This window comes from Schistocerca serialis, chromosome 3 (assembly GCF_023864345.2).
Source record: "Schistocerca serialis cubense isolate TAMUIC-IGC-003099 chromosome 3, iqSchSeri2.2, whole genome shotgun sequence".
Lineage (NCBI taxonomy): Eukaryota > Metazoa > Arthropoda > Insecta > Orthoptera > Acrididae > Schistocerca > Schistocerca serialis.
In genome coordinates this window covers 1033088503-1033103109 of record NC_064640.1, presented here as the reverse complement: position 1 = coordinate 1033103109, position 14607 = coordinate 1033088503, and the positions used below count along the sequence as shown (strand labels likewise).

The 14607-nt window shown below is 37.0% G+C and overlaps 1 protein-coding gene across 3 annotated transcripts in view; it reads right to left on the bottom strand.

Moving 5' to 3' along the window:
* The window catches only part of LOC126471499 (golgin-84-like), a 108654-nt gene that overhangs the window by 76811 nt on the left and 17236 nt on the right, over positions 1 to 14607 (bottom strand). For all 3 annotated transcript variants that reach the window (XM_050099715.1, XM_050099713.1, XM_050099714.1), the window contains exon 3: positions 4476 to 4827. In XM_050099715.1, the coding sequence (XP_049955672.1) occupies positions 4476 to 4827 (352 nt within the window). The remainder of the gene's footprint in view (positions 1 to 4475; positions 4828 to 14607) is intronic.

Here is a 14607-nt window from a genome sequence, read left to right as displayed (position 1 = left end):
AGTCCAATAAACTTCACAAGCCCAGGCAAGGCATTACTTACTATGATGTAAGCTTAACGCAGGCACTATTGAGTCTTGTGCTGCCGTATTCTATCGAAGATAATCAATAACTAATATGTCTGTCAGGCACATCTCAAGTTCCTGTGAGGTGCATCTATAGTTGATCCTGCATTACATTCTAATTTTATATTAAGCCCATAGTTTTTTCTGGTTCTCTTCAAAATTCTTGCTAATTGTTGATGGTCCTCATCACATATGAAATGTTTAATGCCTGTGAAATACTGGCAATTGTGTGGCCCATATATCAAACTCTTACAGCTAACACCTTTTCATATACTAAAATGTTTACCATTTCAGCAACTGTAGCTTAGTCTGGAATAATCAAACAACTGAGAATGATGTGCGCATTCACAAGCCATTGAATGGTGGTGGTTAGTGTATAACGTCCCGTCGACAACGAGGTCATTAGAGACGGAGCGCAAGCTCGGGTTAGGGAAGGAAATCGGCCGTGCCCTTTCAAAGGAACCATCTCGGCATTCGCCTGAAACGATTTAGGGAAATCACGGAAAACCTAAATCAGGATGGCCGGAGACGGGATTGAACCGTCGTCCTCCCGAATGCGAGTCCAGTGTGCCATTGAATGCTGTACGTATTTGGTAGTAAAAATCACTCTTACTATAGTTCCACCACTGAAGAGTGGATTATGCAGCTCATAAATGTTAATGAATTTTTGAATACGACAGTAATCATCTAACATACTAATTTTGAAATTAGTGTCACTCTATATGGCATAAGCCTGATAAAATGAATACAGATAGACTAAACACAAAAATTTGACATATGGCACAAAAAGCACAAAGTGAAATGTCAACACTTTCTGACAGTGTCTAATAACCGAAGTGCCAATGCCTGCTTTACACAAAGATCTGCTTATGGAAATCACCATGAAATACCAAGGGCACTATGAGAAAGATTTTTGTTCAAGTGCCATCTGTGATTTGTGCATGTTCTTGTACAAAATAGTAATACATGTGACATGACTTTTTGTTGCTAGCACATTATGATAATTTGGACAGGTATGTAGAATGTTTTCTGTTCTTAATTTTATATACTGAACAGAGTTGTCCGAAAATTATTTTTACAACCTCTGTCACAAGTCATTCAACAATTCCATGTACCCAAAACAAAGACTTTAGATTCTTTTTCATTACAAATCAGTAGTATTTCTTGTCATCTGACCATTAATATTATTATTAAAAGTGTTTGTTGATCGACAAGTCATGTAGCTTTAGACCATTGCCACAATAAAAATCAGTCGCCCCTTGGGAAAGGCTCAGTCAAACACGCAAGCTGCTAGTGTGAGTAGAACACATTTTACTCTGCTGTGCTCAGTGATAGTCAAGCAGCCAGCAGTATAGCATGTTGTCATATTATGAAAAGCAAATATACCTGTTAGGACTCGTTGCCTTGCCTAACCTGTGATTATATACCTTGAAAGAGTATCAAGCCACAGTCACAGTACAATATTCTCTATGGCCTGACCTCCCTGTTGCGGTACTTGTCTTAAATCCAATATTGATCTCTCTGTATCATTCTTGAGGTGATTCAAAACAATATTCAGCAATGTAATGTTACAAAAGTTCTGGTATATAAAGAAAAAGTAAACAAATCATATAAAATGAAAATCTCCTGCACAGAGATGACATGCTACTCTAAAATACAAACACTAAAGAAGAAAACAATTGAAATAACTTTTTAAACAAGTCTTTAATACTCTCCTATTGGTTACCCCCCGATGTTGTTCAATCTGTATATTGAGCAAGCAGTAAAGGAAACAAAAGAAAAATTAGGAGTAGGTATTAAAATTCATGGAGAAGAAATAAAAACTTTGAGGTTTGCCGATGACATTGTAATTCTGTCAGAGACAGCAAAGGACTTGGAAGAGCAGTTGAATGGAATGGACAGTGTCTTGAAAGGAGGATATAAGATGAACATCAACAAAAGCAAAACAAGGATAATGGAATGTAGTCTAATTAAGTCGGGTGATGCTAAGGGAATTAGATTAGGAAATGAGGCACTTAAAGTAGTAAAGGAGTTTTGCTATTTGGGGAGCAAAATAACTGATGATGGTCGAAGTAGAGAGGATATAAAATGTAGGCTGGCAATGGCAAGGAAAGCGTTTCTGAAGAAGAGAAATTTGTTAACATCCAGTATTGATTTAAGTGTCAGGAAGTCATTTCTGAAAGTATTCGTATGGAGTGTAGCCATGTATGGAAGTGAAACATGGACGATAAATAGTTTGGACAAGAAGAGAATAGAAGCTTTCGAAATGTGGTGCTACAGAAGAATGCTGAAGATTACATGGGTAGATCACATAACTAATGAGGAAGTATTGAATAGGATTGGGGAGAAGAGAAGTTTGTGGCACAACTTGACCAGAAGAAGGGATCGGTTGGCAGGACATGTTCTGAGGCATCAAGGGATCACCAATTTAGTATTGGAGGGCAGCGTGGAGGGTAAAAATCGTAGAGGGAGACCAAGAGATGAATACACTAAGCAGATTCAGAAGGATGTAGGTTGCAGTAGGTACTGGGAGATGAAGAAGCTTGCACAGGATAGAGTAGCGTGGAGAGCTGCATCAAACCAGTCTCAGGACTGAAGACCACAACAACAACAATTGGTTACATCAGTCAATAGTACCCACAATGAACTATTACTATTCATACTGCTTTAATGTATCCTTATGGAGGTGCCAACTGGTCACTGCTGTAGAATTGCACGCAATGCAGCTAAATGTGATATATAAGAAGCGCTCAAGAAGTTCCTGTTTGAAGGCTATACAATCCTGAGTTGGTACGCCTGTCAGGTAAAATTTTCATGTGCACTAAGGCGATCATCTCACCGGTGAACCAGGGTGACGATAATACATCATGTCCCGCTGTGTGAAGTCTGTAACTGACTGTTGCACATCCTCATCTGATAGACATCATCGACAATTCTAACCCTTCTTTAGGAGACCGAAGGCATGATAATCGCGTGGGGAGAGATCAGGACTACAAAGCAGGTGTTTGAGTGTCTCCCAACTGAGCATTACAACATTTGTGTTGTGGGGATGTGCGTTATCATGAGGCAGCAGCGCCCCTTTTTGCAGTTTTCCTGGACGTTTTGCCTTAATTGCATGTCATAATTTCTCCAGCACTGCACAGTGCTCTTCCCTACAGATGGAAACACCAAATTCCTCAAAATCTATAACCAATGCACCCTGATAAAGAACAGCGTGAGCATCACCTTTCCAGCATATGGCTGGCTCTTTAATGTCTGAGGAGAAGGGGACAATAGGTGACAGCATTGCACCAGCAATGTTTCTGGCTCCACTTCCTAGTGGTGTAACCAGCTTTCATTGCCTGCAATAATGCGCTCAAGAAACATGTTGCCTTCAACATTGAAGCACACCAGATACTTCAGGTAAACAGCCATTCACTTCGCTCTTTGTTCTCATTTTACATGCAGGAACCCACTCGCTGTTAACTTTTTGGTAGATTAACTCCTACCAAATAATGTGAAGCCTAGCTCCTGCCAGGTAATGTTATGCACACTACCAAAATTGATGTCAAGATACTTTGCTAGCTCACAAATGGTTATGTGCTGGTCCACCCTGATTGCATCGTCAACTGGCTGCCTGTTCTTGTCCGTAATAGATGAGGCTGGTCTCCCAGATTGACGGTGTGTTGTGTTGAATACCAACCAGCACAGAACTTGGCGCATCATGCACAATGCTGGTTTTTGACATACATGCTGCCCTACACACATTTTTCATTCTCCTGTGGATATCTACCAGTGTTTGTCCTTCGGCAGCCAAGAAAATAATAACAGCGCATTGATCCTGTTTGGACGCATTAGGTAATAATGTCTCCATAGTTCACATTTTTTCATTTACTGCACCCATGTCAGAATGTCATGAATACCACACTAAAACCCTTCCCTAAAGCAGACAACACATTTTTCATATGGTGTCCCTTGAAAGTTTCCTTTGTCACTATGTCAGTTTCTTCATTCCTCTGGATTCTCAAGTGCACCAGTATGCAGTAGAATGCTACTTAATTCCTGTACCTTTCTAAAAAGAGAAGGGAATGATCTAAATCTTTCTCTCCTCTAATTAAAATTTGGGTTGTTTTATGGGTAGTTATGGGGAATCTGAACAGATGAGAAAACTCTTTCCCCATCATGAATTCTCTCTTCCACAGCCACAAGCATCACACACAGTTTTGCACTGTGAATTTTGAATATGTCTAGTAGGTGGTGCCTATGGGCATGACAAAACTGTACAATAACTGTCAACTTCATGTATACTCCTGCCACAACACTGATATGCACTCAATGGGAGTTTTAAAAAGAAAAATAAGTCATTACTATAGCTCTCCAGGCAACTGATAATACATGGGCAAGAGAAAAAAGGATTCAGTAGTTATTCTCACCTGTCTCAACAGCTGTCAGTCTTCGTTGCAAAAGTTCGTTATCTGTCTTTGCATTTTGCAGTTCTCTCATAGAAATAGCATGATCTGCCATTAATGATGATTTGGATTTAGCAGAACTATTTTCATGTTTTTCACTTTCAGTCTTTTCGGTTTCAGCCTGCTGCCATATGTGCATTGTTGTCACAAGCGCTTCAGTTAACTGATCATTCTGTTCATCTTGGGGTAGATCAGTTGGTACCTTCTTCACACTAATGGCATCATCAAACATTTCTTTATCAATGTTTCTTACTGATGTGGAATATTCTAATGCATCATTTGTTGCAACAGTAATAATTTCTGGCACATTGGGCACCTAAAAAATAACAAAACAACAATGAGAACAGCAAACAAAAAGTATCCTGGCTGTGGTTAATTACCCATAAATTTTAGATCTGTCCAACTAGGTTTTGTGTTATTTTCCTTTCACAACTTCAAAACTTTTCATTTCAGTTTAGTTTTTTACAGGTTCCAAAGGGCACATTCACAACAATTCATCAAGATGTGGAACATCAAATTAAAAACATTTTCTTTGTGAAAATATGGCTACACACTGCATGTTGGTCATTAAAATAAATGTTTTTTTGTTTGTTTATACATACTATTTACTCAGAAATTCATCTATAGAGTAGGATTCGACAAATAATTATTTCAATTTTTTAAAAAAACTTTCATTATCTGCTAGCATCTTTAACTTACAAGGGAGGTGGTAATCCAATATTTTCATGTCTACTTACCTTGTTCCTTTCTGTACAAGACTAAGGTTAAGTTGTGGATAGTGCAAGCTATTTTTGTTCAAAGTGAAATATTGATGAATGCTACTATTATATTCAAACCGAATCTGATTCTTCACAACAAATTTCATACAGGATCAAATTTATTGTGAAGCTTTGTTAGGATGCCAAATTTTTCAAACAGTTGCATACATGAAATTGTTAGTATGCCAGTTTTTCAGACAGTTACCTACATGAAATTTTAGGATATGTTATCCTTACAGCACTTTTCTGTGTAACGAATACTTTATGTCTATGTGTGCAATTGCCCCATAAAATTATTCTGTGTGATGCCAGTTAATGTAAACTGCACAGTAAACTAATTTTCTAATAGTTTCATCAACTAAATCAGCAATTACACATAAAGAAACTGTTGCTGAACTTGAGTGTTTGAAGAAAATCTATAAAATGTTATTTCCAATGCCAATTTTGACCAATATGCACACCTAGGAATTTTGATCAATGTGTTTTATATATTTCATTTCCCCCACGCTCTATTGTTATTAACGGTGACATATCTCACATGTACAAAATCAAATGAACTGTTTTTTCTCTAAGTTACAGACCCTTTACTGAGGACTAATCAATAATACTTCTGAATATTTCATTTCTTTCTCATTTTGTTGATGCAGCTCCGTTGAGCTTGATTATGTTGATTGCTTCATCAACAAAGATTTGCTTTATCAGCATAAAATGGTAGGTCATTAATATATAGCAAGGACAAGAGAGGTCCAGAACTGAGCCCTGTAGGACACTCGTCGTAATTTGTGCCCATTCGAAGGTACATCAGAATCAAAATTTAAATATCTCATCACTTAGTTACATAAATCACTGATTTAACATACTGGTGATCTTGTAATATATATAATATCATTCAGACACACACAGAGTGTCATAAAACCTAAATCCCTCATAATTTACAACCATCAGTACATGTTTATTACTTTATAATAACAGCTTGATCAGTATTTAAAAATCCTGTGACTGAATAACAATATTTATACATAAGGATACAATATAATTTTCTTTCCGATTAACCTGGTTGCATATGAAAATGTTTTTACCTTTTAATTTATTATAAATTTTCATAGCCATGAGCAGCCTGGGAATGCTGCTGGGAATAAAACTTTAATCCATGAGCTAGCAACATGAAATTTTCTCTGTTCCTAGTATTACATACATAAGTTGGAAATGGTTTCCTATAAATACAAGGGGCATTCAATAAGAAATGTAATGTTTTTTTTCTCAGGCCATTTTGGTTGATAATATGTGAAATGTGTTGTGTGATATAGTGGAATATTCCCCCTTCAGCCATTATAGTTTCATTAGCTGGTAAAGCCATGGAAACACTCTTCTGGGACTCTGAAGGCATTACACTGTTTGATGTCCTCCCTCATGGTGCAATGAGCAACTCCTCCGAAAATTGAATAAACGGCTTCAGTGTGTTTGTCACCAGAAAATTGCAAATGCACTTCTCCTTCTCCATGAAAATGCAAGGCGTCACCCAAATCTGTGCACCTGAGAGGAGCTCACAAAACTTCACTGGACTGTTCTTCCTCAAACCCCATGCCAGTACAGACCTCGCACCTTCCGATTCCCATCTGTTTTGGCTCAATGAAGAATGCACTCTATGTGAAGCAGTACATGGATAATGTTTATGTTATTGATTCAGCAAGACACTGGCTCTGACGTCAACCAGTAGAATGGTACCATGCAATATAGGCCCTCCCAGTAAGGTGGCAGAGGGTCATCACACTAAATGGAGATTATGTTAAAAAACAGCATTTTGTAGCCAAAACAGTGGGGAATAATATGATGTACTGGAATCCTGAATAAAACCAACCTGCTTTCAGAAAAAAAAAAAATGTGGTGCATTACTTCGAATGCCCTTCGTAATTCTGTATTGTTATGTTTAAATATACTATTTACATGTCTTGTGTTCTCCCAAGAGATTATTCCATATTTTACAACAGATTAAGAGTAGCTTGATCATTTTTCTAGTGTCCATGTAACTTTCATAGCACAGTATTATAATGTCAAAGCCAAGAATATTTAGCTTGTTTGCCAAAATGTACAAGAGAAGACTACGATAATTTTCCAACAGATATCCCCAGGAAATTGACAGAAGCCTGCTTCCTTACATTCTTGAGTTTTAAGGATACTTTAGAAGTCATTTGATTTTGACTGTTTAGCTTTAAACTGTGTTAACTACATCTTTGTCATGTTTGATTTTAACCCATTTAGATAAAACCAATGTTCTAAGCTGTTTGGGGTGCCAGTGGATTTTTGGAGAATTTGTTCTGTTGTCTTACTCTCAATGAGTACAGATATGTCAGTTTGCAAAGTTTTATTCAGAGGTGTGTGTGTGTGTGTGTGTGTGTGTGTGTGTGTGTGTGTGTGTGTGTGTGTGTGCAGGGAGGGTGGGGGGGGGGGAGGAGGGGGGAGGTGTGCAAAGCCTTGTGGGTGTCCCTGAAATAATGTTCCAGTCTGAGAAACAATAGGTGGTACTTGACACTACAAACACCCGTTGCTTTCTCTCTGTTACCGAGCGAGCTGGTGCAGTCATTAGCACACCGGAGTTGCATTTGGGACAATGGTAGTTCAAATATCTATCCGGCCATCCAGATTTAGGTTCACTGTGATTTCCCTAAATCTCCTAAGGCAAATACTGGGTTGGTTCTTTCAAAAGTGCATGGCCAATTTCCTTCCCCATATGTTCACAATAAGAGTTTATGCTCCATCTCTAACGACCTCATCGTTGATGGGACGTGAAACTCTAATCCTTATTTTTCTCTCTCTATGTTAAATACAATCTGAATCATTTCAAAGCACTTTCTAATTTATGGACCATTAGGGAAAGGTCTGCATAGTTAAAAGGCTTTGTACAACATTATCTTTTAATGTGTCTTAGCTGCAACAGAAATATTTTTCCCCACTGGAAACTTCATATACTCAATTAAGAGTGTTCAATCTTAACGTCACACACAAGTGCTGCCAACTGTTGGGCATCACTATCAAAACATATCAACAAGTCAATCTAGCAGCACACAGCAACTTGTGAGCGCCAGAATACACGAAAGTGATTGGTTGGTTGGTTGTAGTCCACTGTATAACTGAATATTATTATTATTATAATTATTATTATTATTATGTGTTACAGTGAATGATCAGTTAATTTATTACAACAGTGAATATTCCAAAATTAGTTACTTTGGTAAATAAAAAGAAGTGTAAAAACCATCATTCTGAAAATGGATACATATTTTTGTATAAATCTTGCATCTAAAGTCATAAAAAAAATCACCTAAGAGCATTACAGCATAAAGAAAAAATTTCCTTCATACAGAAAAGATTCAGGTTTGAAATGGTAAAATAATTGATTAATTCATCATAACAGCTGCATTAGCTTTTGCTTCCTACCAGTTAAATGTGAAGTGAATCACAAAAACCATTGTACCTTTAAAGCCATAAACATTAAATTTCTCCAAATGAATGCTGCGACTTGCACAGTCAAATGCCTTAGACATCCCATAAAAAAATCTTGTTACGAACCATCTTGTCATTCTGACACAGATGGGCAATGAAGTCGTAGATGGTATACTCAGTAAAGAGGCCTTTATGGAATACAAATTGTGAACAATTCCAAATATATACTTTTAGACATGCAAAACCGTTGTTACACATATTAACTTTCTCAAAACTTTTGAGAAGGAGCTTAATAGTGAAACCAATTAGTAGTAATTAATATCAGTATGCCTATATTTCTTAAAGAGTGATCTAACAACACATATTAGTTATGTCTAGAGAGACACCTTGTTAAATTGATGCATTAAAAATATGGTCGTATACAGGAACTACACAACACATTACCATGCCTAATATCGTGTAGGAAAATCATTGGCATTCAAAACAGCTTTCAGTTGTCTGAGAAGGATAAATACTGGTCCTGTATGGTTTTCAAGAATATCTTATACCATTCTTCCTGCAAAATAGTGACAAATTAAGGAAATGATTATGGCAGTGGATAGTGATCACGCACCCTTCTTTCCACGACGAGTCAATAATATTGAGATCTGGTGGCTGCGGTGGCCGCGAGAGATGCAACAGTTCATCCTCATGCTCACAAAACCAGTCGTGTACTGTGTAAGCTGTGAAAATAGGAGCTCTGTCAGCTTGGGACACCGCATCACCGTTGGGGAACAAACGTTGTACGATGGGATGGGCCTGATCAGCCACAATGGTCACATTCCCCTTGGCAGTAATGTAATCTAGTAGATTAACCATGGAATACCATGATATGGGTGCCCAAATTATTACTGAACCCCCGCCACGTTTCACTTTGGGACATAACCTCGGCAAGAAGCTGTAAACCATGTGAAACAAAATTCATTTGACCAAACAACATTCTTCCATTGCTCCACAATCCATGTTTTATGGTTAAGGCACCATACTTTCCTGTTACATGCACATTCCTCACTGATAGTTGTTTTGGAATTCCAGCTTGCCCTGCAATTTCCTGTTTATGGTGCTTCCTTCATCTTCTCTTGGTATTAATGGGGTTTTGAGTGCGACATTCATTTCTGCTGTGACTTTTGCAGCTTTAATCCTCTTATTTTTTCTCTCTTCAACGACAGTCTGTCACGGTCACTCAATAGGCACTTTCATCTGCATTCTGACTTTGTGAACGACGTTTTTCCACCTTCCGTGTATGCAGTATAAATCTTCAAGACAGTGCACCTTGAAACACCAAACACTGCAGCTATATTATTTACAGGAGCACCCACCATACGAGCAACAACAATTTGCCCATGTTCGAATGCAGTGAGCTCTGACATAAATGAAGAATAATTTCTCCAAAGACAAGGATGGTTGTTTCACAGATGAAACTGAAATTAGCACTCTGACTGAAATCATTTTCCTTATTGGTTTTTGCCGTTGTAGCAGGACAAGTACTAGAGCAGTGTAAGACAACTCCAAAGGGTGTGGAACACAAGCCTGCTATTTAGCATTGAGCAAACATAGATTTGACTGGGTGTTCTAATCCCATTAAAGGTTTTTTATCGCATTTGATCAGGAATGATATTTCTTGGTGGTTCTTATAGCAGTAATGACAGTAATTATAATAACAATATCAAATATGGTATAAAGGTATTCGCACTTGTAGATTGTAGAATAATGAACATGATGAATTTAGAAGTTTATTGTGGAAAACAGGAACCAGGGCCTTATTTAGTCAGCAATGCTGGAAGTGATGTCCTTTGCCTTGCCAGACCAATTTATAGTTCTAATAGGAACATTACTAGTGATAATTGGTTTTTACAGCATTCCTCTGCTGGAAGCATCACTTAAAAAAAAAAAAGTTACTTATGTTGGGTTACAAGTAGATATCCTTAGAGTCGCAAAGTAGCTTATATCACTTAATAAAAGCAAGGCCTCCTGTCCAGATTTTATATCAGTCAGGTTCCTTTCAGAGTAAGCTGATAAAATAAGCTCTGTACTTAGCAACCATATACCACCACTTGCTGCTCAAAAGATCCATACCTAAACACTGGAAAACTGCACAAGTCACACCAATACCCAAGGAAGGAGATATGAGTAATTCTGAATTACAGACCCATATCACAAACGCAATTTGCAATAAGATTTTGGAACGTATACTCTGTTTGAACATTATGAACATGATTTACTGACAAATAGTCAGCACGGATTCAGAAAATATTGTTCTTGTGAAACATAACCAGCTCTCTATTCTGAGAAAGTAAATAGTGCTATCATAAGAGGATGTCAAATTATTTCCATATTTTTTTATATATAAAAACAAAGATAGGTGACTTACCGAACGAAAGAATATGTCTGCTTGTGTCTGTATGTGTGGATGGATATGTGCGTGTGTGCGAGTGTATACCTGTCCTTTTTTCCCCCTAAGGTAAGTCTTTCCGCTCCCGGGATTGGAATGACTCCTTACCCTCTCCCTTAAAACCCACTTCCTTTCGTCTTCCCCTCTCCTTCCCTCTTTCCTGATGAGGCAACAGTTTGTTACGAAAGCTTGAATTTTGTGTGTATGTTTGTGTTTGTTTGTGTGTCTATCGACCTGCCAGCGCTTTCGTTCGGTAAGTCACCTCATCTTTGTTTTTATATATAATTTTTCCCACGTGGAATGTTTCCTTCTATTATATTGATATTTCCATATTTTTATATTTCCAGGTTTTCAACATCATTCCTCACAAGTGTCTTCTAACCAAATTGCCTCAATTGTGTGACCAGATTCATGAGTTCCTGTCAGAAAGGTCGCAGTTCATAGTAATTGATGGAACGTCACCCAGTAAAACAGAGTAATATCTGGTGTTCCCCAAGGAATTGTTATAGGCCCTCTGCTGTTCCTGAGCTACATAAATGAAACAGGAGACAATATTGGGCAGCCCACTTAGTTTGTCCGCAGATGACACTGGCATTTACTGTCTTGTAAAGTCATCAGATGATTAAAATCAATTGCAAAATGATTTACACAAGATATTTATGTGGTACAAAAAGTGGTAATCGACTCTAAATAATGAAAAGTGTGAAGTTATCTACATGGGTACTAAATGAAATCTGCTAAATTCCAATTACATGATGATTCACACAAATCTAGAGGCTGTAAATTCAACTAAATACTTAGGGATTCGAATTATGAATAACCTAAATTGGAACAATCACAGAGACAACATTTTGAGGAAAGCAAACCAAAGGCTGTGATTTATTGGCACAACATTTAGAAAGTGCAACAGGTCTACTAAAGAGACTGCTTACACTATGTTTGTTTGCCCTCTTCAGGAGTATTGCTGTGCCATATTGAGTCCGCATCTGATGGTACTGACGGAGGACATTGAAAAAGTTCAAAGAAGGGCAGCTCATTTTCTATTATCACGAAATAGGGGAGAGTGTGCCACAGAAGTTATACATGAATTAGGGTGGCAATAATATAAACAAATGTGTTTCTCATTGTGGCAGGATCTTCTTGTGAAATTTCTATCATCAACTTTCTCCTCTGATAGCAAAAATATTCTGTTGGCATCCAAATACATAGGTAAAAATGATGATCATAATAAAATTAGAGAAATCAGAAATCACAGAGAAAGATTTAATTGTTTGTTTTTCTCGCATGTTGTTTGAGAGTGGAACAGTAGAGAAATAGTTTGAAAGGCAGTGGCAGGCACTTAACTGTGGTGCAGAGTAATCAAATAGATGTAGATATATTCAATAGACAATGATGGTTCAGTCAGTGCGTCTTCTGGAGATAAAAGAAAACCTGTAATAGCCACTTTTTACAATTAGGCAAAAGTTGGCATTGATGTAGTGGGACCAGCTTTGTGCAAACTATTCAGTGGCAAGGAACAGGAAATGGCATGCCATTATTTTCTTTGATCTTCTGAACTTGTCTGGGATAAACACACTGCATATACTCAGTGAATAACGGCTATACAACAGTCAAATGAGATGATTCTACAAAATCATTTTGCTGGGAGCTGATTTCACACCAAATACAGAAACAAGTTGAAAATCCTTTGGTGCCAGTCAAAATTAGGAAGAGAGATGTTGTTTTAGTCAATACGGAAGTATCTAAATCCAGTCATCCTGAATACTGGCCTGTAGGTTCAAGGTGCTGTAGATTCAAGGTGAAGGTGCCACGTGTGGCCGAGCAAAAAATAAAATTACCAGAAGGTCCTGCTAAAAGTGTCTAAATTGGGTATGCTCAGATAACTGTTTAAGAGTTTAATGACTGTTTATTAGTTTTATCAGATTCAACTTGTATATTGTCTAATTTACCTTTACAAAATATACTGCAATGGTTTACTAAGTTTGCATACTTTATGTTTCATAATTGAAAGCTACTTTAAGGTGTAATTTGTTTTTAAACACATATTATGGCATAATACATTTTAATAAAAATAGACTGTGTAAACATATAACATTGAAAAACCCAATGGATGACAATTATCATCCACACAACCTATTGTAACATTTGTAGCAGTGACCACTGGCAGGTTAAAGAGGTTTGCTACATGTTTGGTGGCATGTATCATTAGTTATTATTGTTAATTTTTAGATTATCTTGTTCCCTGCTAGATTCCTCTTCACTTTCTAACTACACTTCACACTGTTTTGATTTTATTTCCAAACCTATTAATCACTAACATGACACACAAGCATTTTGATTTTCTTATAACTCTTCTCAATTAAAAAAATGCCTCTTTTACATGGGGGGGAGAGAGAGAGCGAGCACAGATAACATTTCGTACAGTTCTCTCTTTCCTACATGTATTTTACTGCAGTTTGTTATCTATGGTTTCTTTGATACACTATTGGTAACATAGTTCACAGTTTTCACTGAGAAACAGCTGCTGAAGGCTCAAAAAAAATTAACTTAGACTGTATTTAATTTAACAATACGTGCCTTCTGCATCATATAGCTGACCCAAAATGATGCTTTGCAGATTCCTTCTAAATGTGTCTGTTGTGAGCTCAATAACTATTCTAATGATATTCCTGGTTAACAAATGATTCAGGCTCATCACATTGCCTGTTATGGCTAATTGGTCCTTCATGATCTGATAATCCATTTACAAGTGGTTGAATGAACACTAACTTTGACTGTGTCTTCACATACAAAAAATGTCTATTAGGGTGTTAGTTTCATGTTCCATGGATCATTTACATGATAAATCGTAATCATGAGTAATTTTACATTGACATTGCAAATTAATTTATAAATATGGCTAAATGCTGAATATTTATAATAATTATAATTACTATTATTGTTATTAAATCTACAGATATGATTTAGTAAATCCTACCCACCACCTTTTACACTCACAATAATAGAAATTTTTCTACAGAATGGGAGGAGCTGTCAAGGAAGAACTTTTTCAATTTGTTTCCAAATATTACTTTGTTGTCAGTCAGACATTTTATATTACTGGATAAGTGACCCAAAATATTAATTGCACCATTGTGCACCACTTTACGTGTAAAGACAACCTTAACGTTGAGTAAGAATGTCACTTTCCCTTCTGGTATTGTAATTATGTACATCACTGCTCCTTTTGAACTGCAGGGGATTATTTACAACTAACTTCATGAGGGAATAAACTTAATGTGAAGCAGTAGTCAGAATGCCCAACTCCTTAAACAGATGTTTACAGTACAGCCATTGGGTCAGCACCACATCTTATTCTTACAGAACATTTTTGGGCAATGAAAACTTTCTTTCTTAAATATGTGTTACCCCAGAACATTATTCCATATGACATTACTGACAGAAGATATTCAAAATATGATAACTT